Below are 27,471 nucleotides of genomic sequence, written 5' to 3'. Positions count from 1 at the left end.
TTTCTTCTTTTCTGATATAAGCATTTAGGGCAATAAATTTCCCTCTTAGCATTGTCTTTGCTGCGTCCCATAGGTTTTGATATGTTGTGTTTTCATTTTCATTCGCCTCGAGATATTTACTAATTTCTCTTGCAATTTCTTCCTTGATCCCCTCGTTGTTTAAGAGTGTGTTGTTGAGCCTCCACGTATTTGTGAATTTTCTGGCACTCTGCCTATTATTGATTCCAACTTCATTCCTTTATGATCCGAGAAAGTGTTGTGTATGATTTCAATCTCTTTGAATTTGTTAAGACTTGCTTTGTGACCCAGCATATGGTCTATCTTTGAGAATGATCCATGAGCACTTGAGAAAAAGGTGTATCCTGCTGCTGTGGGATGTAATGTCCTATAAATGTCTGTTAAGTCTAGCTCATTTATAGTAATATTCAGATTCTTTATTTCTTTATTGATCCTCTGTCTAGATGTTCTGTCCATTGATGAGAGTGGTGAATTGAAGTCTCCAACTATTATGGTATATGTGTCTATTTCCCTTTTCAGTGATTGCAGTGTATTCCTCACGTATTTTGGGGCATTCTGGTTCGGTGCATAAATATTTATGATTGTTATGTCTTCTTGTTTAATTGTTCCTTTTATTAGTAGATAGTGTCCTTCTTTGTCTCTTTTAACTGTTTTACATTTGAAGTCTAATTTGTTGGATATTAGTATAGCTACTCCTGCTCTTTTCTGGTTGTTATTTGCATGAAATATCTTTTCCCAACCTTTCACTTTCAACCTATGTTTATCTTTGGGTCTAAGATGTGTTTCCTGTAGACAGCATATAGAAGGATCCTGTTTTTAAATCCATTCTGCCAGTCTATGTCTTTTGATTGGGGAATTCAGTCCATTGACACTTAGTGTTATTACTGTTTGGATAATATTTTCCTCTACCATTTTGCCTTTTGTATTATATATATCATATCTGATTTTCCTTCTTTCTACACTCTTCTCCATACCTCTCTCTTCTGTCTTTTCGTATCTGACTCTAGTGCTCCCTTTAGTATTTCTTGCAGAGCTGGTCTCTTGGTCACAAATTCTCTCAGTGACTTTCTGTCTGAAAATGTTTTAATTTCTCCCTCATTTTTGAAGGACAATTTTGCTGGATATAGAAGTCTTGGTTGGCAGTTTTTCTCTTTTAGTAATTTAAATATATCATCCCACTGTCTTCTAGCTTCCATGGTTTCTGCTGAGAAATCTACACATAGTCTTATTGGGTTTCCCTTGTATGTGATGGATTGTTTTTCTCTTTCTGCTTTCAAGATCCTCTCTTTCTCTTTGACCTCTGACATTCTAACTAGTAAGTGTCTTGGAGCATGCCTATTTGGGTCTATTCTCTTTGGGGTGCGCTGCACTTCTTGGATCTGTAATTTTAGGTCTTTCATAAGAGTTGGGAAATTTTCAGTGATAATTTCTTCCATTAGTTTTTCCTCTCCTTTTCCCTTCTCTTCTTCTTCTGGGACACCCACAACATGTATATTTTTGCGCTTCATATTATCATTCAGTTCCCTGATCCCCTGTTCAAATTTTTCCATTCTTTTCCCTATAGTTTCTGTTTCTTTTTGGAATTCAGATGTTCCATCCTCCAGTTCACTAATTCTAGCCTCTGTCTCTTTAAATCTACCATTGTAGGTATCCATTGTTTTTTCCATCTTTTCTACTTTGTCCTTCAATCCCATAAGTTCTGTGATTTGTTTTTTCAGACTTTCTGTTTCTTCTTTTTGTTCAGCCCATGTCTTCTTCATGTCCTCCCTCAATTTATTGATTTGGTTTTTGAAGAGGTTTTCCATTTCTGTTCGTATATTCAGAATTAGTTGTCTCAGCTTCTGTATCTCATTTGAACTATTGGTTTGTTCCTTTGACTGAGCCATATCTTCAATTTTCCTGGCGTGATCCGTTATTTTTTGCTGGCGTCTGCGCATTTAATCAGATTTCCCTGGGTGTGGGACCCAGTAGGTTGAAAGATTTTCCTGTGAAATCTCTGGGTTCTGTTTTTCTTATTCTGCCCAGTATGTAGCACTCGTCTGTCTGCAGGTCCCACCAGTAAAAGATGCTGTGGCTCCTTTAACTTTGGAAGACTCTCGCTGTGGGGAGGGTCGCCAGCCGAAGCGGCTTGGGGGAGTGCCGCTCCAAATCTCCCAGCCGGCCTGGGAATCTGCGCGTGGGGGGGGGGGGGCGCCGGCCGCCATGTCTTGGGGGAGTGCCGATCCAAATCTCTCAGCCGGCCTGGGAATCCGCGCGTGGGGGGGGCGCCGGCCGCAGCGTCTTGAGGGGACTGCCTGTCCAAATCTCCCAGCCAGCCCGGGAAGAAGGGAGGGAGGGGCTCTGGCCGCCAGCTGCCACAGCCCGGGGAAACGCACGCCCCTCGGGGATCTCACTGCAGTGGATTCTCCCAGCCGGTTCAGCCATTTCAGAATGGGGTATGCTGTCTTTTTGGTCTCTGTCTTGGCTCTGGAAGCTGTTCTGTACCGTTTCTGTTTCTTTAGTAGCTGTTCTAGAGGAGGAACTAAGACCTGCACGTCTTACTAAGCCACCATCTTCTCCGGAAGTCTTGTTGAGAATTTTTATATCTAAGTTTATGAGAGATATTTGTCTGCCGTTTTTGTGTGTGTGTTTTGTGTGTGTGTGTGTGTGTGTGTGTGTGCAGTCCTTGTCTGGTCTTGGTATCAAGGTACTATTGACTTTATTAAATGAGTTGGGAAGTGTTCCCTACTTTTCTATTTCCAGAAGGAATGGTATAGAATTGGTGCTAATTCTTCTTGAAATATTTAGTAGAATTCTCCAGTGAAACCACATGGACCTGATTACCTTTTGGAAGTTTTAAAATGACAAATTCAATTTAATGAGTAGTTATAGAGCTATTCATACCAGGTGAATTTTGGTAGTTTGTTTTTTGAGGAATTCGTTCATTTCATCTAAGTTGTCAAATTTATGTGTGTGGATAATTTATTTTGACCTGTCTTCCAGGTCACTAATTCTCCGTGTATGTGTAATCTGCTGTTAAATCCATCCACAGATGGGCTTACAGTTATTGTATTTTTCATTTCTAAACGTTCTAGTTGGTCTCTTAAATAATTTCCCATTTCACTATCCATGTGGATATTCTCAAGTTTTTCAATTTGAAAATAGTAAATAGTAACATTTTATAGTCTTTGCCATGTAATTCCAGTATCTGAAGTCTTAGAGAATCAATTTCTATTGTCTTGTTATTTCTGCTGATTCACACCTATGGTGCCTTGTTTTCTTGCGTACTTTGAAAATTTTATCTCTGAGAAAAAAAAAATGTAGAAATAATTGGAGGGAAGTTAAAAAGTCCCTTCTTAAAAAAAAAAAAAAAAGTCCCTTCTTCCAAAGAATATTTCATTTATTTCTATCAGACATATGGGAGGCATTAAAAGTACAGGTTCATTCATTTTAAATGAAGTTCAAGGCTTGACGTTTCGTAAGCTGCCAGACTGCAAATCCCTGGGAGGAGTCAATTTCTTCATTCTTTTACTTCAAAAGGTGTAGCCATTTGGTATGCCTGCTTTTTGTGGATAATATCTAAGAGACTCATTTTATGTGGATTTTAGGTTTTAATTTCAGTCTTCTTCAACGTAGAGAAAGGTCTGATTTGTTGAATCAAATACGACTTGCCTGTAGATCAAATGTGGTTTCCATGCATCTTTGTTCCATTTTTCCTGATACTTTTTACTAATTTGTCAGTTCTTCAATGCTCACATTTTGTTTATATTTTATCCAGAATTTTTAGCTGTTTTCAGCAGGAGGGTTCATCAAAGTAACAATCCATCATTATTAGAAACAAGAAAGTCTTGTTCACTGTTTCCCCAAATGAAATTCAGGTTCTTTCAAAGTCTCATTTACCTGTCACCTCAAGCATTTCTGAGTGCCAATTCTCTGCCTGGAAATATTCCTTTCTTTCCTCACCCCTGGCAACTCCTGGCTTAACTACTCATTCTTCTGTCTTCCTAAACTTTGTCAAGTCCTATTTCTCTGGGCTTCCACAATCTCCAGTGCTTCTCCTATTTAGTACTGTCTTGTGGCTGCTGGTTTTACCATTTTGCAAGGGATGGGCCTTGTACATGTCAAGATGGTAAGAGTGGTTAGTTAAGGATGTAGCATCTGGGGCCAGACTGACTGGTTTGAATATCAGTCCTTCCTACCATCGTGTGACATTAACCTCTCTGCTTGTTTTCTCATTTGTAAAATGGAATAGAAACTTGCCTCAAGGGTTATGAGGATGAAATAAGGTAATGCATGTGAAATGCTTAGACCTGTGCCTCATACATAGAAAGTACTCCTAAGTATCAATAAGCCAGTTTTATTATTGAAGTCCTGGTTCATGATACTTCATAGGCACTCAAATACTGAGTATTTCTCTGTTTTTCTGAATTAACATGCTTTCCAGATAGCTTTGGCTGTGACTTGGGGAGGTGAGGATTTGCCTTAGCCACTTTTTACCTACCAAAGGTTTCACCCACTGTGATATCCTTGAAACCTCTTAAGAATCAGAGAGCCTAATGAACTTCCCTTTTTCAAATCTCCACTAACATCTCTGAAAGAACATTTCAGAGAAAAGAGCACCCATCTGGGACTGACTTGGTTCCTCACCGTAGCTCTAGGTCTCATTTGCTGTGCAACTTCAGGCAAACATGTTAGTTACATAAGACTATTTCCACATACTCCACTCCAGTCCTATGCGCTCTACATTGTTCTATCTGGGCACAGGTGCTCTTCTGTTTGCTACCAGTCCAAGATCAACCCATTCTTTCAGGCCTGACTCAAACATCATCTCTTCCACAAGCTGCAGCCCACCTCCAAATTACTGGTTCCAGTTACTCACTGTTGTAAACCAACCCCTATCATTACCGGCCTATAGAACTGTTAATTGGATTAATTTGCCTTTAAAGTAAATGTGAAAAATCAACTCTTTTTAAACTGTTTCCCACTTGATAAATATGCTGGAAACTTTACCCAAGAGACCAAATGAAGTTTTAAATTCCAAAACTTTAATTTAAACTGAGTAGCCTTTTCACTTGATATGAACTCACATACCAAGGAACATTATGTGCTCAGAACATTGTTTCACAAGCAGGCATTGCTGGCATGTTTTTTGTGTGTTATACTTTAGGTTCTGATTAACATGACATTATTTCAATTCAATGAGTGATGCAGAACTAATTTATACAAAAGGTAGGATGCTAAAAAATATAACTATCTGTGCACCATATCAAACTGAAATACATACTTCAGCTCTAAGCTTTTTAATACCAAACTATATTGTATACTGACATAATATAATACAAAAATAAAAAACAAATAAAAAACAAACTTCAGTTATCTGATCTTATTCTTTCACTTATTACCAGGACACAATAAAAAGTATTTGAAACTTACATCACGAGTTGCACTTAATTAGCTGTTCTTGTCAATGTTAGAATGAGGGAACTAGAAGATGACTAGGAAGGTTTGATGGGAAAATCTTGACATTCTATGCCATACCTCGGCAGAACTGTGAACTACTATCTCAGAGGTCTTGGGAGAGGGGCTCAGAAGCAAAGGCTGTTTTGCAATTGGTTTTGACAAAAATTATTTGAAGACAAGCCAGCCAGGGTGGAGAAAAGGTGGAAAAGGAAGAAACCGCAAATAGCTAAGATGAACAGGAGTTTCTAAACAGGATGAATTCACTCAAGAAGCCATGAGATTATGTCATTTCCAAATGCTGGTGACATCTGGCTTTCAAGATGGGTAGTGTCTTTAATTTTCACCCATTTTGTTACCCCCCCCCCCCAAAAAGGGATGGGAGGGGTAAAAGCAAAAAATAAACATAAAACCTTTCCACTTGTTTGACACGAAGAACCTCTTAATCCAGGAAGCTATTTCTCCACTAACACAAAAACTTCATACATAATTGGGACCTCTTATTGAAAAATGCAGACAAAGTAGTCATCTATCCCAGTATCCACTGGGATGGTGTTTGAAACAAAGCCCAAGGTTACCAGGAAGTAGTGGCAGCAGTACAAACTGAGCAAGGAGGCCCTAAAATGAGATACTAGTTGAGTGCCTAATCTCAGAAAGAAAAAATCACCAGTTTGATTTCAAGTGTGAATCAAGTAGAGAAAAATTCATCCAAACAAAATCTGCTTTTTGGGTTTACAAATATGTAATACTTGGGCAGGTCCTGGTGGGTTAGCAGGCAGAGGTCTTGCCTGCCTGCCATGCTGGAGACCCAGGTTCAATTCTAGGTGGCTGCCCATGCAATAAAAAATCAAAAACATATATATATATATAATATATATATATGTAATACTTGATCTGACACATATTAAAATTAGGAAAATAGCAGCTGTAGTGGTCAACACAGAACAAACTGTGGGGGAGGTAGAATGCTAATTGCTCTTACACCTTCCCTTCATCTCATCATTCATCTAATTGTTCACTCAAGGGGGCATCTTTTCCATTCTTTTGAATGAACATTAATCCACTGTCTCTCCCCACTGCATATTTTACCATACGTACATATGGGTGAGACTATAATGTAATAACCATAGGGGAAAAAAAAGTGATGACAATCAAATTTAACAGTATCATAAGTTTCAACCCAAGGGGAGTTGTTAGCAGCAGTACTCACTGACTTGTATCATCTCTTTCTCCAACCACGACTATGCAAGGGTGAAATGGAGGGAACTGGGAAAAATCAGTACGGCCAACTGTGCATAACCCTGTCCCACACTTCATTTAGAGGAGAAATCCTACACTGCCAATTCAGAAAGCACTGCTGCTTCAACATGACCAACACACACTCACCTAGGTCAGGATTCTAGTGTGTCAGTTTTATCTTTAATATCTCCTGCTACCTTCCCATGATACCCAACATGACTATTTATTTTTGCCTCAAAAACATTGATACAAAGACTTCTTTAGCAGCAAACAGACCAATGAACACAAGGTCCTCTATGCTAGGAAAGTATTACCCTTTAAAATGGGACTATATTTACAAATTTTATTATTTCTTATCCCAAAAATACATACAAATGAATATCTGCTCTTCAGATGCAGGGAGGCTTTTGCCTATAATGTAGTAGTATTACATCACAAAACATTCTCATATGAAAATCAGTATGCAGTTCTTTCACATGTAATGTATATATATTCACACACATTATATGTAAGCAGATAATACCCTTCTACTTACATATACTTCTCTGGTGGAAAATTAGCAAACTGGGTAATTCCTTTGCTTTCCAGCCCTGGGAAAGTAAATATAAATCTGAATGTGTTTTTCAAAGATGAAACTTGTAAACTCTACAACCTCCTTTAGACTAATACACATACAGCTAGAATAAAGCAAAGAGCCTGCCACATAAGTGACAGTGAATTTCTCAAAGAAGAAAACAGGAGATAACATCAGAATAAAAATGCAAAGTTGAAAAACAGGTAAGATAATTGAAATTGTTATATACATGCTCCTTGGAGAAATCAGACATTATCTCAAAGGAAACAGATCCACAATTCATTTCAGCCTCTTATGACATTCGATAAGCACCCGCTGGCAGCAGCCATGATCTTCCTGTCCAGTCATATGCTTAAGCAGACTCCATAAGGTATCTGTTTAAATTAAGCAGTCTATAATGAGGTCATGTGATAAATTTACACCCCCAAACACTAAGTGCAAAATCAAGAGCTCAACCAGGTCAAAGTTTTGGTATATAATGGAGGCTATTTTGGTGATACCAAAGCTTAAAATTCTCTGTTCAGGGGTCTGCCCCCAAAACAAAACAGAAAGCTGGTCCACAAATCTGAACAACTATATAAATAAAGTAACTGTACAAAGAGAACAAGCCACAGTTCTTCCTTTAACGAAGGTTGATAGTTTCCTAGGCAGCAGTTCTGAAAGCACCAACTAAAGTCACAATGCTTCTACTAAGCACGACATGTTGTAATTGGTGAGACTGTTCAAAAAAAACACAAATGCCCACAGGCAGGTGGCTGACATGCCACTGAAAAATGTTCAACCAAACACAAATCAGTTTTCTTAAACTGTAACATAAGCTGGTCAGCAACAGAGGAAAGACTTAAGGCAATAAAAGGCATTACAAGAGCAACATGGTGCTCCTTGAGTCAATCCCAAGTTTTCCAAGAAGGGAAGGTCTCTCAATAGTTTGGGTCTTTTCTTAGTTTGCTAGCTGTCAGATACTTCTTCCTCTTCCTCATCATCCTCATCATCTTTTCTGTCTACTTCTGAGGTGTCTGAAGACTCATGAAGTAAGACGTATTCTCTGCTACTGAACCCAAATTTAAGCACATCTTTTTCCTTCAGTTCATAGTAACGCTGAGGCTCAATGCGCTTGTTGTTCAAGAAGGTTCCGTTGCCTGAGCCAAGGTCAATGATGTATGGCCTCACCCTGCGTCCAACAGTCCCGTCAGCACGAGTGTATTCCACAAGCCTGGCAGAGATAAAGGAAAGAATCTGTGAGCAAAATCCTACCTGAGATATCTAACCTCTCGAAAGCGCTTTGCTAATCCAGATTAGAGGATGTAAATAACTCAGCCTGAGCATACTTCAAGTCAAAATTCTAGGAAATCAAGGGTAAGGCTTAGCCTTGTATCAGAAAATCAGGAGGCAGTTTAGATTACTTATTAGAAGAGATGAGAACAGTCCACTGAAAACAAATCCATGGCAAACCAAAAGCTTAAAATACAGTACCAAAACCAGACCACCCACATTTTTATCTGAATCTAAGGCTTTCTGTGTTGTTTACCCTTCAACATATTTTAGCTCCTGTCCAAATGCAAAAAAACAGTGGACTCAGAATTTAGTCAAGGGAGCTGGATTTGAGCCAGAGTTCTACTCTGGTGAGCACTTATTAGGCACTTATTATTACGCTTGGCTTTAGTAAACTTTAGTTCTCTCATCTGTCAAATGGGACTATCAATACCTGTCCTATCCACCTCAAAGGACAGCTGTGATAACTGAAAAAACAAGACATACTACACAAACTATCAAGATTTAGACCTAAATAACATGCATGTCAAGCACTCTCAGTTACATTCCCATTTAACACTAATAGCTCTGAGAAGTAGAAACAGAGGCCCAGAAGTAGCTTGCCCAAAGTCAAATGCCCAGTAAGTGACAGTGGCAAATAAGGGATTATTCAAAGGACAGTCAGATTACTAATATTCCTTAATACTATTATTAGACACATGATGTCCAGGATTTTTCTGCATATAGATAGACACAAATCTAAATAATTCTGAGATATTCAGCTTCTGCTAGCATTTCACCATCTTTATGTAAATATCTACTTACCGATACTGAAATACTGCATGCTGCTTAGAACAAGAGGGATGGTCGATGGGTATGTCTGCAATCCGGCGGTGTCGACCCAGGAGGTAAGCGCTCTGTCGATGGATATACATAACTGGAAGCACTTCATCATTCTTGAAAGGGTAGAGGCGCCACCGTTTCTTTGGAATACGTGCTTCTGGGGGCTCACTGTATTTGATGACTACACCCCGGAAAGTGTTAGTGTCCTCAAGAAGTGCCCCAGAGAGTTCAAAGCTTGGCTTTTCCTTAGCAGGCACCTCCTTCTCTTTAATGCTGCTGGCAGGTCGAGGAGCCAACTCCTGAGACTCATTACTATTGCCACTAACTTCATTCTTCTGGCGATAGTCCCGCCTTCTGGCATTATAAAACTCCCTCTCTGCTTCCTGAGCCTGTAGGTTCTGAATGTCCCGATCCCGTCCCTGAGCCTGCCCACTCCCAGGTCTTTCATTAGAAGTTCTCTTCTGATGAGAAGAGCCCCGATGTCTGTCTCGGTCACTGTTCCTTGCCCGTCTGTGCTCTTGTTCTGATGGTTCTCGGTGCTGCCGATCCTCCCGTCCTCTCCGGGGATGATCCTCACGTTCCTGAAATTCAAACAGGTTCAATAAAATAACATCAGTCCACAGTCTATGTACAAGCTGCTGTCAAAAAGCTGTTTGTGGAGAGTGAAAACAAGGTTTCAATACGTGTACACCAATGTTGGTGCAGCATTATTCACAACAGCCAAAACGTGGAAACAACCCAAGCGTCCATTAACAAATGAACTAAACAAAAGGTGGTACTTACATACAATGGAATATTATTCGGCCATAAGAAAGAACAAAGTTATGAGACATGCCACAATGTGGAAGAACCTTGAAAACATTATGCTCAGCAAAATAAGCAGGGCACATAAGTACAAAATTTGTATGCTATCATTTATAAGAAAGGACTATAAATAGTAAATTCACTGAGACAGAAAGCAGATTGGAGGTTACACAGGACAAGGGGTAAGGGGATCCATATATTCATACAAGGTCTAATTCTAAAAAGCCTATTCTCTCTGCTGAGCAAAGAGGATAAAGACAGGAAAAACCATTTAGAAGGGAATAAAGGAAGGGCATCCCTTAGCAATCTTCACTGATTCAGAAGTAGGGGAAAAAAAGTCATTTGCGCTCTTATTTAAAAAAATGGAAAATAAACAGTATTGGCAAGAACAAGGAGAAACAGGAACCTTCGTGCACTCTTGGTGGGAATGTGAAATGGTATAGCCACCATGGAAACAGTTTGTCAACTCCTCAGAAAATTGAGCGTAGAATTACCATTTAACCTAGCAATCCCACTTTTAGGTATATATACCCCACAGAATTGAAAGCAGGGACTCACAGATATTTGTACACCAAAGTTCATAGCAGCATTATTCACAATAGTTAGAAGTAGAAGCAACCCAAGTACCTATCGTGAACAAATGGATAAATAAAATATGATTGTACACATACAATGGAATATCATTCAACTATAAGAAGGAATGGATTTCTGATAAATGCTACCACTTGGATGAAAACAATATGCTAAGTGAAATAAGCCAGATACAAAAGGACAAATGTTGTAGAACTTCACTTACTTACATGAGATATCTGGAATAAGCAAATTAACAGAAACAAAGTAAATTAGAGGTTATCAGGGTTTGGGGAGGGGTGGGGAATGGGGAGTTATTGCTTTAGAACTTTTTTCTTTTAATTAATCAAAAAAAAGAAAAGAAATTAACACAACATTTAGAAATCATTCCATTCTACACATGCACTCAGTAATTCTTTGTATCATCACATAGATGTATGATCATCATTTCTTAGCACATTTGCATCGATTTAGGCAAAGAACTACCAAAACAGCAGAAAAAGATATAGAATGTTAATATAGAGAAGAGAATTAAAATAATAATACTAATAAAACATATATGTACATATAAAAAAAGGAAAAAGAAAAAGAAAAAAAAACAAAAACAAAAGATACAAACAAACAAACAAAAAACTATATTTCAGGTGCAGCTTCACTCAGTGTTCCAACGTAGTTACATTACACTTAGGTATTATTGTGCTGTTCATTTTTGAGTTTTTGTATCTAGTCCTGTTGCACAGTCTGTATCCCTTCAGCTCCAATTACCCATTATCTTACCCTGTTTCTAACTCCTGCTGGTCTCTGTTACCAATGATATATTCCAAGCTGATTCTCGAATGTCGGTTCACATCAGTGGGACCATACAGTATTTGTCCTTTAGTTTTTGGCTAGACTCACTCAGCATAATGTTCTCTAGGTCCATCCATGTTATTACATGCTTCATAAGTTTAGTCTGTCTTAAAGCTGCATAGTATTCCATCGTAGGTATACACCACAGTTTGTTTAGCCACTTGTCTGTTGATGGACATTTTGGCTGTTTCCATCTCTTTGCAATTGTAGATAATGCTGCTATAAACACTGGTGTGCAAATGTCCATCTGTGTCTTTGCCCTTAAGTCCTTTGAGTAGATACCTAGCAGTGGTATTGCTGGGTCGTAATCCATTCTGCCATTCTATGTCTTTTGATTGGGAAATTCAGTCCATTAACTTTTAGTGTTGTTACTGTTTGGATAATATTTTCCTCTACCATTTTGGCTTTTGTATTATATATATCATATCTGATTTTCCTTCTTTCTACACTTTACTCCATACCTCTCTCTTCTGTCTTTTCGTATCTGATTCTAGTGCTCCCTTTAGTATTTCTTGCAGAGCTGGTCTCTTGGTCACAAATTCTCTCAGTGACTTTTTGTCTATAAATGTTTTAATTTCTCCTTCATTTTTGAAGGACAATTTTGCTGGATATAGGAGTCTTGGTTGGCAGTTTTTCTCTTTTAGTAATTTAAATATATCATCCCACTGTCTTCTAGCTTCCATGGTTTCTGCTGAGAAATCTACACATAGTCTTATTGGGTTTCCCTTGTATGTGACAGATTGTTTTTCTCTTGCTGCTTTCAAGATCCTCTCTTTCTCTTTGACCTCTGACATTCTAACTAGTAAGTGTCTTGGAGAACGCCTATTTGGGTCTATTTTCTTTGGGGTGCGCTGCACTTCTTGGATCTGCAAATTTAGGTCTTTCATAAGAGTTGGGAAATTTTCAGTGATAATTTCTTCCATTAGTTTTTCTCCTCCTTTTCCCTTCTCTTCTCCTTCTGGGACACCCACAGCACGTATATTTGTGCGCTTCATATTGTCATTCAGTTCCCTGATCCCCTGCTCAAGTTTTTCCATTCTTTTCCCTATAGTTTCTGTTTCTTTTTGGAATTCAGATGTTCCATCCTCCAGTTCACTAATTGTAGCTTTTATCTCTTTAGATCTACCATTGTAGGTATCCATTGTTTTTTCCATTTTTTCTTCTTTGTCCTTCACTCCCATAAGTTCTGTGATTTGTTTTTTCAGATTTTCTATTTCTTCTTTTTGTTCAGCCCATGTCTTCTTCATGTCCTCCCTCAATTTACTGATTTGGTTTTTGAAGAGTTTTTCCATTTCTGTTCGTATATTCAGCATTAGTTGTCTCAGCTCCTGTATCTCATTTGAACTATTGGTTTGTTCCTTTGACTGGGCCATATCTTCAATTTTCCGAGTGTCATCCATTATTTTCTGCTGGTGCCTGGGCATTCGGGAGTTACTGCTTTAATGGGTACAGAGTAACAGGGGTAATGGAAAAATTTTGGTAATGAATAAGGATGAAGGTAGCACAACACTGTGAATGTAATCAACACCAATGAACTGTATTCATGAAAGTGGTCAAAATGGGAAATGTTATGTTATATACGTATCACCACTACAATAAAAAACATTTTTTAAATTCATTTCTGACTTGGCTTTGTAATTCAGAACAAAATTTCCCACAGAAATTAGGTTATCTGTGATGGCTATGTTCCCTTGCCAGGCCACAACAACCATATATCCCCACGCTTGCTAGCCAACTGTAGCTCCAATAGTGCAAGCCCATGTCCAGGGGGTTAAAACACACGGGAAAATAATTAATTTCCTTCTTTTCAGAACAAAGGCAACTATAGGCAAACTTACAAGGAGAATATACAGAAAATAGAACTAATAAGAAAGTTAAGTATTCGTGTACAAGATAAAGAAAAAAGAGCTAGCTTTCTTTCCTTATTCCAACAATTAAAATCTGAGAAATTTTAAAAGATTCCTATCCGCTCCCACTCTGTGAATCTCTTTGCACCTGAGAAAATGGCAGTGCAGCAACCCAAGCTGGTGCTATTGATATGTCTGGGTAAGATGTGTCCATCACCCACTGCTGAAGCAGTTTTCAGAAAATCTGTAACTGAGCAGAAGTTTTCAGATAATTGGAGAACAGACAGTGCTGAAACATCCACATGAGACAGGAAACCGTCTTGATTATTGAGGGCAAAACTCCATGAAGTAAAAAAAAACCCAACTCCATGAAGAAGCATTTTTTTTTACATGGACAGGCACCGGGAATTGAACCCGGGTCCTCTGGCATGGCAGCACAAGTATTCTTGCCTGCTGAGCCACCGTGGCCTGCCCAAATGTGAGAGATTTGAATAAAAAAGGTAATGAGGTTAAAAACTGCAAAGCTAAAATTGAACTACTTGGAAGCTATGGTCTACACAAACAACATATTACTGAAGATCCCTATTATGGGAATGACTCTGACTTTGAGACTATGTACCAGCAGTTGGGTTAGGTGCTGTAAAGCATTTCTGGAGAAGTCACAATAAAGCTGCATCTATTCATTGCTGAATGCCAGCAATGATTAACATCTTCATAATGATGTTCTAGATTTTTCAATCTATCGGTGTGTTAAGTGTAATGTTCCACAGCGCAAGGCCACAACTTTTTTTCAATTGAATTACTGTTTTTTAACTTAAAAAATAATTACAGGGCGGGCCGCGGTGGCTCAGCGGGCAAAGTGCTTGCCTGCTATGCCGGAGGACCTCGGTTCGATTCCCGGCCCCAGCCCATGTAACAAAAACGGAGAAACAGAATACAATAAAACAAGAAAATGTTTAAAAATGTTTCCCTTTCTTCCTTCCTTCCTTCCTTCTATCCTTCCTTCCTTCTCTCTGTCTTTAAAAAAAAAAAAAAAATTAAAAAAAATAATTACAGATGGAAAGTATTGTGTTTGGCATAAGAATTAAAACAATGGAACAAACAAAATAGAAACATAAAATGTAAAGTTTTGTGTGCGTTCTGTAACAGTAACTTCTTTTCAATGTTTAATCTTAAGGTACTAATCCAATGATGGCTAGCATTAGTATGCTTAATTATGATCTTAATAAATTATGAATTAAAACATCACATTAAGGCCCAAGTCAATAACTGAGCCCACTGAGACTTTTAAATAATCTACCTACTTATTAAGTTGACATGTAAACTTGATGCATGTAAGATGACATGTATAACTTGATGGACAAATGTCCTCTAGTCACATATACTACCTCTGACCTTTTTGCCTTTTGTTGAATTGCATATCCTTGGTCATAGGCGTTCACAATCTTTATTGGAAGTATTTTGATTCACACACACCCAGAGTGCACACTCGTATGTTAAAAGGATAGGAAAGAGTTTTTGTGCTTTGAGGGTGCGGGTCAGCACAAGCCCCTGCAGGAAATGAGGCAAGTTATCCTCTGCAAATGTGCTCACACTTTGATGCTGATGAAATTAAAAGGCTACAAAAGAAATTTAAGAAGCTTGATATGCCAATTCTGGTTCTTTGAGTGTGGAAGAGTTCATGTCACTGTCTGAGTTACAACAGACTCCTTTAGTAGAGGGAGCAATATATTCAACACAGATGGGAATGGAGAAGTAAACTTTAAAGAATTAATTGAGGGAATCTCTCAGTTCAGTGTCAAAGGAGATAAGGAAGAGAAATTGAGGTTTGCTTTTCGTATCTGACATGGATAAAGATGGCTCTATTTCCAATGGGGATTCTTCCAGGTGCTGAAGATAATGGTGAGGAACAATGTGAAAGATACACAGTTACAGCAAATTGTAGACAAACTATAATAAATACAGATAAGGATGGAGATAGAATATCTTTTGAAGAATTCCGTGCCATTGTAGGAAGCCTAAATATCCACAAAAAGGTGGTAGATGTGACTTTTTTTTTTGTATGTTGTATGGCAGGGTCACATTTTATTCTTTTTCCATGTGAGTATCCAGTTATTGCAGCACCATTTGTTGAGTTTGTTTTTTGCTTGTTTGTTTGGGAAGTACATGGGCCGGGATGTGTGTTTAAAGAGTACTACCCAACACTTTTGCTTTCTTCTCCATCTCTGAAGACCTGCTCAAGATGCGCAGCAATGCTCTCTTTGGATTTAAATGGAAGTATTTTCTTCTGTGAAGCCACATTTTCCAACATGGGCCTCATGAAGTCTACTAAGTGTTACTGAACTCTTATTCTTTCAATAACTCAGTGTAGTACTTTATAGTCTAAAGGACAGAAAGATGAAAAGAGCCTATCAATGTGGTGGAGAAAGGGAAGGGGTTGGCTTTTTAATTTTCTTCATCTTTTATAACAATAGAGTATCTATATATACATATGTAAATATTTATATATAGATATATGTAGCTTTCCATATATGTACTAGTTGGCTTTAATATACTTGATTCAGAAACAAAATGATAACAATACAGAAGTGCTAAACAGAACATAAAAGTTCAAAATCATGGATGTATATATACAACCTGACTTTTATTTCACAACAGTTTTATATGTAAATAGAAAATTGTACAATTTGAGCTGGGTGTTAAACCAGCTATTTTCCTCTTTGTCCTTTGAGAGACTGACAAAGCATCTGTTAATGTCCTATAATTTTCCTTAATTACATTTTTGTACCAAAGGAGTCTGTAACTTTATACCTAAAAAAAAAAAATATATATATATATATATCCAGGGATTATGGCTCATTGCTGAGCAGCTTTTTAATATTATCTTTGCCTGTGAGGGTATAATTCAGTACTATTGCCAAGAGCTAGTTCTTGTGTTCATACAGTGACTGAAAAATGCTGATGGCTGCTTTATTCTGTTACTTCAGTCTAGGAGCCATGGAGTTTATTAAATGTCCCTGAGTAAATGTAAGTTATGTGTAATTACTATTTTATACAAGAAGACTAGAAGCTGTATGAGGCAATCATGATTGATCTTATGCATTACTTAATGAAGAACACCTGAAGCATCATGCTTAGAATATCCATTTTTTTTGTTTCAATACATGGTTTAAGCCTTCTAGCCTCCTATATTCTGGAGCATCTGGAAGGAAAAACCTGAGGGAACTATATGGTAGCCCATGATAAGCTCTGGGATTTGTCTTGTAACTTCTTGTTGAAGAGTTCTTTGAAAACTATTGATTTTTAATTTTTTTTTTGCCTTGTATATATGCTATATTATACAATAAAAAAGTTCAAAAAAAATAACATGTCATGTTCCACCACTTTGATATTATTTCTTCCCTTTCCTGCAAAGGTACTATTGGCTGGAAGAAAAACATTTTGGTTAGCTTTCTAGGATAGTAGTCTTTCCCAGTAGAGTTTTCCTATTAAAAAGAAAAAAACTGGTTTTGTAACCATGATTGGAAAAGGGCAGGTTGAATCAAGGTGAATGAATTTTAAATTGTGCATACCTGCCTGCCATCACTGTTCCTTCAACTGAGTGCTACACATCATGGGTTCTGTCTGTGAAAGAAAAATCCCAGTGCTTGGTGTTGTGGCATGACATGGAGTTTTGCATGTAGATCGATTTAAAATGTAGTTATTGTTTACATAATTTGCATAATTAAAAAATAATGTTGCCAAATTTTGAAAATATTAATGTTCAAACTGAAAATCTCCACTACATGTAACTTTCTTCCTGGATCAACATCTGGCTTATAATCTCAGCCAGTGGTTTGATTTGTTCTAGTGTCAACTGCCATGCACTCTGCTTCAAGGGAGAATTTGTCTTTTGTGAATATTTGGTACATATGTATTTGTTACAAATATTTTAGCAAATTTTCTATTTCTCTTGCTTGTGCGAATCTTTGCTGGTATTACAGAAAATAGTACAAACATTATTTCCTTACTGGGGAAGAGAGTTTTTTTCCTTTTTTTTAGTTTGTGTGTATATGAGGGTAGGAAGGGGACGGTTTGTGTTGAATGTTTAGTTTTTCTTCTGTATGATATACCACGCTGTGGGATTTTAAGAAAACTTCATACCGTATGAATAAAAAATAAAATATTTGAAACTTGAATAAAAAAAGGGTAGGAAAGAGAACGATTTATGGAATTAATCTTTAGTACCTTTGGTTATTCTTAATTTTTGTTCAACTAGTTTATTTCATAAGGAAGTCAGCTTTTTGTTCCCATTTGAACTCCCATTTTTGCCTCAGAGATTTTAATTATATCCAGAAAGGACACTGTATGCTGTTTTATATGTTTTGGTTTTATATAACCAAATGACAAATATATATATTGGCTTAGATGGGGAAAAAAATAGTTTAAAGAGCTGGAAAAAGATAATTTTATTATGCTGACATCCTTAAATATGTTCTTTCATCAGTGTTTCATTTAAAAGAGAATATAGGCCATTTCTGTGTACTCTGAGATAACTAAAATTTCAAATTCATATGGATACATATTAGAAAAGCTTATTTTCAAAACAAACTGGGAGTATAAAAACACAATTGAGAATAAAAAAGATTCCAATTCAAGAGTAATAAAATTATTCAATATCTAGAAACAAAATTAAGAGAGATGCTAAACTAAAAATTTACTATAGATATTTTTTTAAAGACCTGAAAAAAGCATGGGGAAATATCATGGCTCCTTAAAAAAATCACTCAGTATTGAAAATCAGCTTAGTAGAAAATGTTTACAACACATAATGTATTTTTTGTTGTTTTTAATTTAAGAAAATAAATAATACACTTAGAACCACCAACAGATATCTTAGTTTAACCACAGGCATAGTTAAATAAAGTATCCATATAATCACTGTAAAACCACACATAATGCATTATCAGTAAGAAAATAAATCAATAAGACAAACAATTCAGTAGAAATTTGGGCAAATTTTCAAAAGAAATAAATGCCTAATAAATACGTAAGGACATGTGTACCCTCAACAATATCCAAAGTATCAATTTTTAAAGAAATATAAATTCTCAGATTAGTAAAATTAAAATGGTCAATAATACCGAGTGTCAAAAGAAAGTACAAGAAATTAGATATTCTCAGCTACTGCTGGTACAAGTATAAACGGGTATAGCCTATTTAGAGCAATTTAGCAATATTTAGTCAAAATTTAATGAACCACTTTGCAAGGGTTCTGAATGCAAAATTGCATCAAGCTAGCAGCTGCAGTTGCTGCAATTCTATCTACAACTTCATGATGTTCCCCTTGGCCAAAAGTATTCTGACTAGTCTCAGAGTTCAAAGCATTTGGCAAAACAAAGGCAAGGCAGAGCATTCGGAAATGTACAGCTGATTTCCATGACAAATACAGTAATGCTAAAGCTAGTGGAGCCAAATACAGCAATACAAATTGGAATAAAATGAAACCTGTCCCCTGTTGGAAGTCATCCCAAAGGAATGGAGAGATCAGTAATCATTCAGCAGGTATGATACTGAACTGTTTCAAAGCAACTCATAATTGATGAAAAGCAAAAGTACTGTGTACCCCACAGCATTACTGAAGAAATAAAGTACACCTGAAAACTTCTCTAAAAATGTAATGAACTAGCAATCCCACTGACAGGAATCTATCCTACAGAAATACCAGCAGAAATTCACAAAATTATATGTACACGAATGTTTACTGCAACCTTGTTTACAATAACAAAATTGGAAACAACCTAACTTCCTCAACAGAAACGGGTTAATAAATTGTATGTTCACATAAAGGGATACTTCATAACCATTAAAAAGAACCACACAAAAGATAACTAAAGTATATTAAGAATGGGGGACAAGAGAAGAGTAAACATTTCATAATACATATAGAAATTTCCTTTTCTACTAATATGTCAGGCCAGATAACTGTGAGAAGACTTTTCATTGTAATCTAAATAAATACCAGATGAAGCACCCAATTCTTTTTTTTTTTTTTGGCATGGGCAGGCTCCAGGAATCGAAGTCAGGTCTCTGGCATGGCAGACAAGAATTCTGCCACTGAGCTACTGTTGCACCGTCCACATTCAATTTTTAATGCATTGTTGGATACACAAAAAACAAGAAAAATCTCTAAAGAGAAAAAAGATTAAACATGAGCTCAAAAATCAAAGATCAAATAGAATTGAGTACTCAGGAATTAACCCTCATATTTATGGCCAATTGATTTTTAATTTTTATTTATTTATTTATTTTTGCATGGGTAAGCACCAGGAATTGAACCCGGGTCTCTGGTATTGCAGGTGAGAAGCCTGCCTGCTGAGCCACCGTGGCCCACCCCAACTGATTTTTGACAAGTTGGCAAAGACCACTCAATTGAGAAAGAATAGTCTTCAACAAATGGTGCTGGGAAAACTGAATCTCTATTTGCAAAAAATAAGGAGGATCCCTACCACACATCATACCCTAAAATCAACTCAAAATGGATAAAAAATCTTAATATAAGAGCTGGAACTATCAACTCCTAGAAGAAAACATAGGGAAGCACATTCAGAATCTTGGATTAGGAAATGGTTTCTGAGACTTTACACCCAAAGTACAGGCAAAGGAAGAAAAAATAGATAAAGGGGACTTCATCAAAATTTAAAACTTTTGTACCTCAAAGGACTTTATCATGAAAGTAAAATAACCTATACAATGAGAGAAAATATTTAGAAACCATACATACAATAAAGGATTAATATCCAGAATATTTACAGAAATTCTTCAATTTAACAACAAAAATACCAAAAACCCAATTCAAACATAGTTAAAAGACTTGAACTGACATCTCTCCAAAGATACATAAATGGCCAGAAAGCACAAGAAAAGATGCTCAATGTTATTAATATCTTCAAATAAAAAACACAGGAAGATATTATTTTACACTCATTAGAATGGCTGCTATTAAAAAAATGGAAAACAACAAAGTGTTGGAGAGGATGCAAGGAAACAGAAATATTCATTCATTGCTGGTGGAAATGTAAAATGGTACAGATGCTGTGGCAGATAGTTTGGCAGTTTCTTAGAAAGCTAAATATAGAGCTATGATATGACTCAACAATACCACTACTGGGTATATACCCAAAAGAACTGAAAGCAGGGACTCAGAGATACTAGCACAACGATGTTCATGGCAGCATTATTTACAATTGTCAACAGATGGAAGCAACCTAAGTATCCATCAACTGATGAATGGATAAATAAAATATGGAAGATACATACAAGGGAATATTATACAGCTATAAAAAGGAAGTCCTGATACATGTGCCAACATGGATGAACCTTGAAGACATTATATTGAATGAAATAAGCCAGACACAAAAGAACAAATATTGTATGATCTCAAGGATTTGAAACAATTAGAACAAACTCATAGGGTCAGAATTTAGAATGTGGGTTACAAGGAGATGGTGGGGATAGGGAATTGGAAGTTAAGGCTTAAAATGTACAGGGTTCCTGCTTGGAACGATGGAGATGTTTTGGTAATGGGTAGTGGTGACAGTAGCACAGCATCGAGTATGCAACTAACACCGCTGAAATATATATCTGAATATGACTAAAAAGAGGAAATAATATAATGTAGATACGGTTAACAGAATAAAATTTTTTTGAAAGGCCACAGAACTACAGTACACAGAACCTAAAGTTTAACTATTTAATTAATAGTATAATTATAAAAGGTGCTATCATCAATTGTAACAATGTTCCACATCAATGTAAGGTGATGGTAGGGGTTGGTGCATGGGAATCCTGTATTTTATACGATCGTTCCATAAACTCACAACTTCTCTAATGAAAGAAAAAAAATTAAAAAGAAAATCAAAGATCAACTAGACACACAAGTTAATAAGGCTCTGAGAGTGAGAAATAACAGAAACAACTTCTACTGATTTAAATCCCCAAGAACTTCAGACATTGTACAATGAAGACATTGTACTTCAGACATTAATAAGATAAAGAATATAAAATATCTCTCTATAAAAATGTTTATAGATATATAATGGTTAGAATTTTAAAAATAGCAAGCAATAAAAGAACTTCCAAAAATGATCAGGCAGAGAGACAACCAGAAATGAACACTTTCAGACAAAAGCACAAAACATCGTGAGTATACTAACACTTGGTGGGGAAAAAAAATTAACATGAATCTCTAGATCTATCTATCTATTAAAATACATGGACCAGTAGAACATGTAAAATGACTTCATGGGAGAATACAAATTACAAATTAATTTCAAGGAAAAAGAGAGATACAGATAAAAGGATTTAAGAGAAGGATCAACTAACTGTATTGTGTAAACCTTATTATCATACTGATTCAAACAGATCAACTTATATAAAAATTATGAACTAGTCACAGTAATATGAATAGTAACTAGATATTTAATGATGTTTCCAAAACTACCATAAAAATTTAGGGGGATAACAGACTTCTGGTAATGTGTTTTAAAAGAATCCTTATCTTTCAAGAGATGTGCTAAAATAGTACAGATGAAAAGATGCATCTGTGAGGTGGAAGGTCGGGGTGGAGAAGTGCGTACGACTGGAGACGAAGCAAAACTGACCACTCTTAATTGTTTAAGGTGGTAGATATATAGGGCTTCATTAAATACGTGTGAAATATTTCACAAAATTAATAAGGCTTCAGGTCAACCAAGATGGATGCATAAAATGCTCCAGGTGCTGTTTCCCTACAGAATCGTTGAATAACTAGCAAAAACCTGGTAAAAAATCTTTCTAAGAACCCTGGAAAACAGTTAAAGGGTTGGAGTAACTAGGCAAGTGCCAAGTCTAGAAAATGCAGCTTGAAAAAAATGGTTTGAGAGGCTCAAGATGCCCTTTCTGGCCTATTCTCCAACCCTTCCCTGGCAAGATATGGAGCCACCCTGCACTCCTACTGTAGGTCCCTGGCCCTGTTCTGGAAAGACAGAAGTAACCCCTGCACCTAATAGGATGCCTGTATGTCATGTGATACCAATCCATGAGGTGGCGGTCTGAAAAGAAATTCACCATGGGCTTCCCTCAGAGAACTTGCTCTGTAGGCAGAAGCACCTTGTAGACAGCTAAAACATTAAGAAATAATTAAGTACAGCCAACTGGGGCAAAAGATTACCTACTTTAAATCATACAATAGAGCACTGGGGTAAGGGATGGAATTTCTCAGGCCAAGAGGAAGTACAAGCCCAGGACAAGAAACAGGCTTCCGTCTATTCGAAAGAGGCCTGACTCTGATGGAGAGTACCACACAATGCAGAGTCAATGTGCAAAGACCTATGAAACGGGTTTTGGGTGTTGGTTTGTTTTTTGTTGGTTCCTGATACTCAGAGAAATCTCTGTCATAGCAGTAGCTGGGCACCAACTTAAGAAATAGAGAACTCAAGGACTAAATTTCAGAATTAACACTTTAAGAGTTCCAGGAAGATAACAGAATAGGATAGATTGAGTTCAATCCTGCTCTAAGGAACAGCTAGAGAGGGGACAGGAGGGTGACTGAGATGGTAATTTCACAGTGTAAGTTACCTGGAAGAGCCTTCTGCACTACAAAGGGTGGCCCTGGTTACAAAAGCTGAGGAACTGAGAAGCAGAGAACCAGAGACCATCCGGTTGGTGCAAGGTCAGGGCAGCAGGTCGGTGTTGCACCTGCATGGTCTGGGAGCAGATGTGGCCTGGCTGCGCAGGTCAGTGCTTGCCCAGAGCTGGGTGGCATGACTGAGGGCCACACATATGTGTAGAGCAGGAGGGTCATAAACAGATGTACATGAGTGGAAGCCCGGAACCCTCAGGAGCACATGGATGGGGAGATGGGACGCAGGAATTAAGCCAATCCTTGAACATGCTCTCTTCACCAGTGCGGCCCCACGACCCGCGGGTCACCCCACACTCCAAGCACCTGAACCCCATCATCCACCCCCCTCCCCACGCTCCAAGTGCCCTCCCCATCAACCCCCCCACCCCCCACTGCAAACACATGCATACTTTATCCACCTCTCCTGTAAAGTGCACTCTCACCCCACCCCTCCCAAGCCCTATCTCCCCCTCTCTGCCCCCTGCAGGTGGTTGCCAGTGAATAAAGGCTGCAGGCACTTACCTGCATAACCAGGCTACTGTATTGCACCGCCAGTCAATACAGTAGAGCAATCCCAGCCCATCCCCCTTGAGCTCTGCACTCCTATACATCAGTTTACGGAGCTCCCAATCTGTGCATGCGCATGACCCCCAGTCAAGCCCCCCCAGCTCTGGGCAAGAACTGACCTATGCAGCCCGGCCACATTCATCCCCAGCCCACGCAGGTGCAACACCGACCTGCTGCCCTGAGCTCCATGCATGCTCACAAAGGGCCCCAAGTCCTAGAGCAGTGCACACGAGAGCCCCACCCCCCAGACCCGTGCACCCGCACAGCTACATCCTCCCCGCTGCTGGGAGCACACACTCACAACACCAGTGTAGCAAACCCAACCTGAGCTGCAATGTATCACTGCACGCTGTGCCCTGCCCTGAATCCTGCTCCACATCCATCCTGCAAATAAAAGCCTTTAGACTACTGAAGGAAATCAACTCCCAAAGAAAACCAATCAAGATATTTACATGCCACAAAGAGAGCAGCAGATCACTAAGCATATCATGATGCAGACAAACTGGAACAACTAAACAAAGATGTTCATATAACTCTACTAAATAAAATGAACTGGATGGCTAATGACATAAAGGAGATCAAGAAGACACTAGAAGAGCATAAAGAGGAATTGAAAGAAAAAACAGAAAAACAGCTATCACAGAGATGAAAGATGCTGTAGTATGTAAGAAACATACTAGAGACACACAACAGCAGATTTTAAGAGGCAGAAGAAAGAGTAAGTGAACTAGAGCACAGAACAACTGATTTCGAACACTCAAAACAGCAAATGGCAAAAAAGATTTGAATTGGATCTCAGGGAAATGATGGACAAAACAAAGCACACAAATATAAGAATCACTGGTGTCCCAGAAGGAGAAGAATAAAGGGCTAGAAAGATTAGCCAAGAATATAACAGGAGGAAATTTTCCAAACCTCATAAAGGGCATACACATGCAAGTCAGAGAAGCTCAATGAACTTCAAATAGAATAAATCCAAATAGGTCTTCCCCAAGACACATACTAATCAGTCTGTCAATTGTTGAAGAGAAGCAAAAAATCCTGAAAGCAGCAAGAGGAAAACAATCTACTACATAAGAGGGTAACCACATAAGACTGAGTTCAGACTACTCAACTGGCACTATGGAGGCGAGAAGGAAGTGGTATGATATATTTAAGATCCTGAAAGAGAAAGACTTCTAGCTAAGAATTCTGTACCCAGCCAAAATGTCCTTCAAAGCTGAGAGATTAAAATTTTCACAGACAAACAAACTCTCAAAGAATTCGTCAACAAGAGACCGGCCCTACAGGAAATACTAAAGGGAGTCCTGCCAGTTGAAAAAAAAAGGAAAGGGAGGTCTGGAGGAGGGAAAAGAATTGAAGTACAAGTAAGGGTAACTTAAAGGATAAAAAGAGAAAAAGGGAAAAGAATATACAGATCTGACAAATAAATCCAAAGGATAAGATGGTGGAATCAAGAAACACCTTTTCAGTAATAACTCTGAATGTTAACAGACTAAATTTACCAACTAAAAGATACAGATTGGCAGAATGGATTAAGAAATATAATCCAGCTATACACTGCTTACAAGAGCCTCATCTTAGACAAAAAGACACAAATAGATTGAAAGTGAAAGGATGGAAAAAAGATGTTCACCCAAGTTGTAACCAAAAGAAAGCAGGAGTAGCTATACTAATACCGGACAAAACAGACTTAAACGTAAAGACATCATAAGAGAAAAAGAAGGACACTATATATTAATAAAAGGGACAAATCACCAAGAAGAAATAACAATCATAAAGCTTATGCTCCCAATTAAGGAGCTCCAAAGTACATGAGACAGACATTGGCAAAACTGAAGAGAGCGATTGATGCTTCAATAATAATAGTAGGAGACTTCAACACACCGCTCTCCTCTACAGATAGAACAATCAGACAGAAGATCAACAAGGAAATAAAGAAGTTAAACAACTTGTTCTGGTTTGCTAGCTGCTGGGATGCAACACACCAGAGATGGATTGGCTTTTAATAAAAGGGGATTTATTTTGTTGGTTCTTCAGAGGAAAGGCAGCTAACTTTCCACTGAGGTTCTTTCTTACGTGGAAGGCACAGGATGGTCTCTGCTGGTCTTCTCTCCAGGCCCCTGGGTTCCAACAACTTTCCCCGGGGTGATTTCTTTCTCCATCTCCAAGGACCTGGGCTGAGCTGCAAGTGCTGAGATGAGGAATGCCAAGCTGCTAGGCTGTGCTATGTTGCGATCTCTCATTTAAGCACCAGCCAATTAAGTCAAACGTCACTCACTGCAGCAGACACACCTCCTAGCTGACTGCAGATGTAATTGGCAACAGATGAGGTTCACGTACCGTTGGCTTATGTCCGCAGCAACAAGATTAGGTATGCTCACCTGGCCAAGTTGACAACTGAATCTAACTAACACACAACTTGATAAATGAATTAGACCTAACAAACATACAAAGGTCATTATACCCCAAAACACAAGAATATACATTCTTCTCTAATGCTCAAAGAACATTCTCCAGGATAGATCATATGCTGGGGCACAAAACAGGTCTTTATAAATTTAAAAACACTGAAATTATTCAAAGCACTTTCTCTGATCACAATAGACTGAAGCTGGACATCAATAACAACCAAAGAACAAGAACTTTCACAAATATATGGAGATTAAATAGCACAATCTTAAAACAAACAATGGGTCAAAGAAGAAATTACTAGAAAAATCAGTAGCTTTCCAGAGATGAATGAAAATGAGAACACAACATAACAGAACTTATGGGATGCGGCAAAAGCTGTGCTAAGAGGGAAATTTATTGCCCTAAATGCCTATAGTAAAAAACAGGAAAGAGCAAAAATTGAGGACTTAACTGCTCACCTGGAGGAACTTGAGAAAGAACAGCAAACAAATCCCAAAGCAAACAGAACAGAATTAACACTTAAAAATATTAAAATGTGCAGTGTGCAACAAAAGATTACAAGAAAAAGAAAAAAAAAAAAAACAGGAAATGATGGCCTATCCAAAGGAACAAGATAAAAGTCCAGAAACTAACAATGAAGAAAATAAGGCTTGGACAAACCAGACAAAGCCTTTAAAAAAAAATGACCCTAAATATGGTCGAGGAGCTCAAAGAAAATACAGAGATAGAACTAAAAGAATTCAGGAAAACAATGAACAATATGAAAATCTCAATAAAGAGAGAAATTTCTTTTTTAAGTAACCAACTATAAATACAGAAGCTGAAGAACACAAATAAAATGAAAAATTTCCTACAAGGTTTCAACAACAGATTAGAGCAGGCAGAAGAATCAGTGAACTCAAAGACAAGACATCTGAAATAATTCAGGCTCATTCTCCAGAAAGGAAAAAGAATGAAAAAAGAACAAACAGAGCCCAAGACACCTAAGCAACACCATCAAGAGTACCAATATATGAATTTTGGGAGTCACAGAAGGAGAAGGAAGGGGCAGAAAGAATATTCTAAAAAAATAAATAATGGTAGAAAACTCCCCAAATTTAATAAAAGACATGAATATGCACATTAAAGAAGTCCAACAAACTCCAAGCAGAACTCAAAGAGAACTATGCCCAGGCACACAGTAATTAAACTGTCAAATGCCAAAGACAAGGAGAGTTCTGAATGCTGTAAGAGAAAAGCAACGTGTTTTGTATAAGGAAGCCCCAATAAGATTAAGTATCAACTTCTCATTGGAAACCAGGAGGAAAATAACTTGCAAAAGAATGAAACTGTACCCCAACCTAATACCATATACAAAAATTAACTCAAAATGGATCAAAGATCTAAATAAAATAAAGGGAAGCATCTTCAGGATA

General features: G+C 37.7%; 1 protein-coding gene and 2 pseudogenes across 2 annotated transcripts in view; 2 read left to right on the top strand and 1 right to left on the bottom strand.

The window, feature by feature from the left end:
• Window positions 1–3,364: 3,364 nt before the first annotated feature.
• SNIP1 (Smad nuclear interacting protein 1) overlaps window positions 3,365–27,471 on the bottom strand; it is a 30,489-nt gene continuing 6,382 nt past the window's right edge. For both annotated transcript variants that reach the window (XM_077150252.1, XM_077150251.1), the window contains 2 exons: window positions 9,344–9,942; window positions 3,365–8,480 (listed from right to left, as the gene is read on the bottom strand). In XM_077150252.1, coding sequence (XP_077006367.1) covers window positions 8,216–8,480; window positions 9,344–9,942 — 864 coding nt within the window. In that variant the 3' untranslated portion in view covers window positions 3,365–8,215. The remainder of the gene's footprint in view (window positions 8,481–9,343; window positions 9,943–27,471) is intronic.
• LOC143654872 (calcineurin subunit B type 1-like) lies at window positions 13,588–15,724 on the top strand (annotated as a pseudogene).
• Window positions 18,749–18,964, top strand: LOC143674483 (cytochrome c oxidase subunit 7B, mitochondrial pseudogene; annotated as a pseudogene).

This window comes from Tamandua tetradactyla, chromosome 2 (assembly GCF_023851605.1).
Source record: "Tamandua tetradactyla isolate mTamTet1 chromosome 2, mTamTet1.pri, whole genome shotgun sequence".
Classification (NCBI taxonomy): Eukaryota; Metazoa; Chordata; class Mammalia; order Pilosa; family Myrmecophagidae; genus Tamandua; species Tamandua tetradactyla.
The sequence above is the reverse complement of the archived record's forward strand: the minus strand, read 5'-3'. Positions and strand labels throughout refer to the sequence as shown.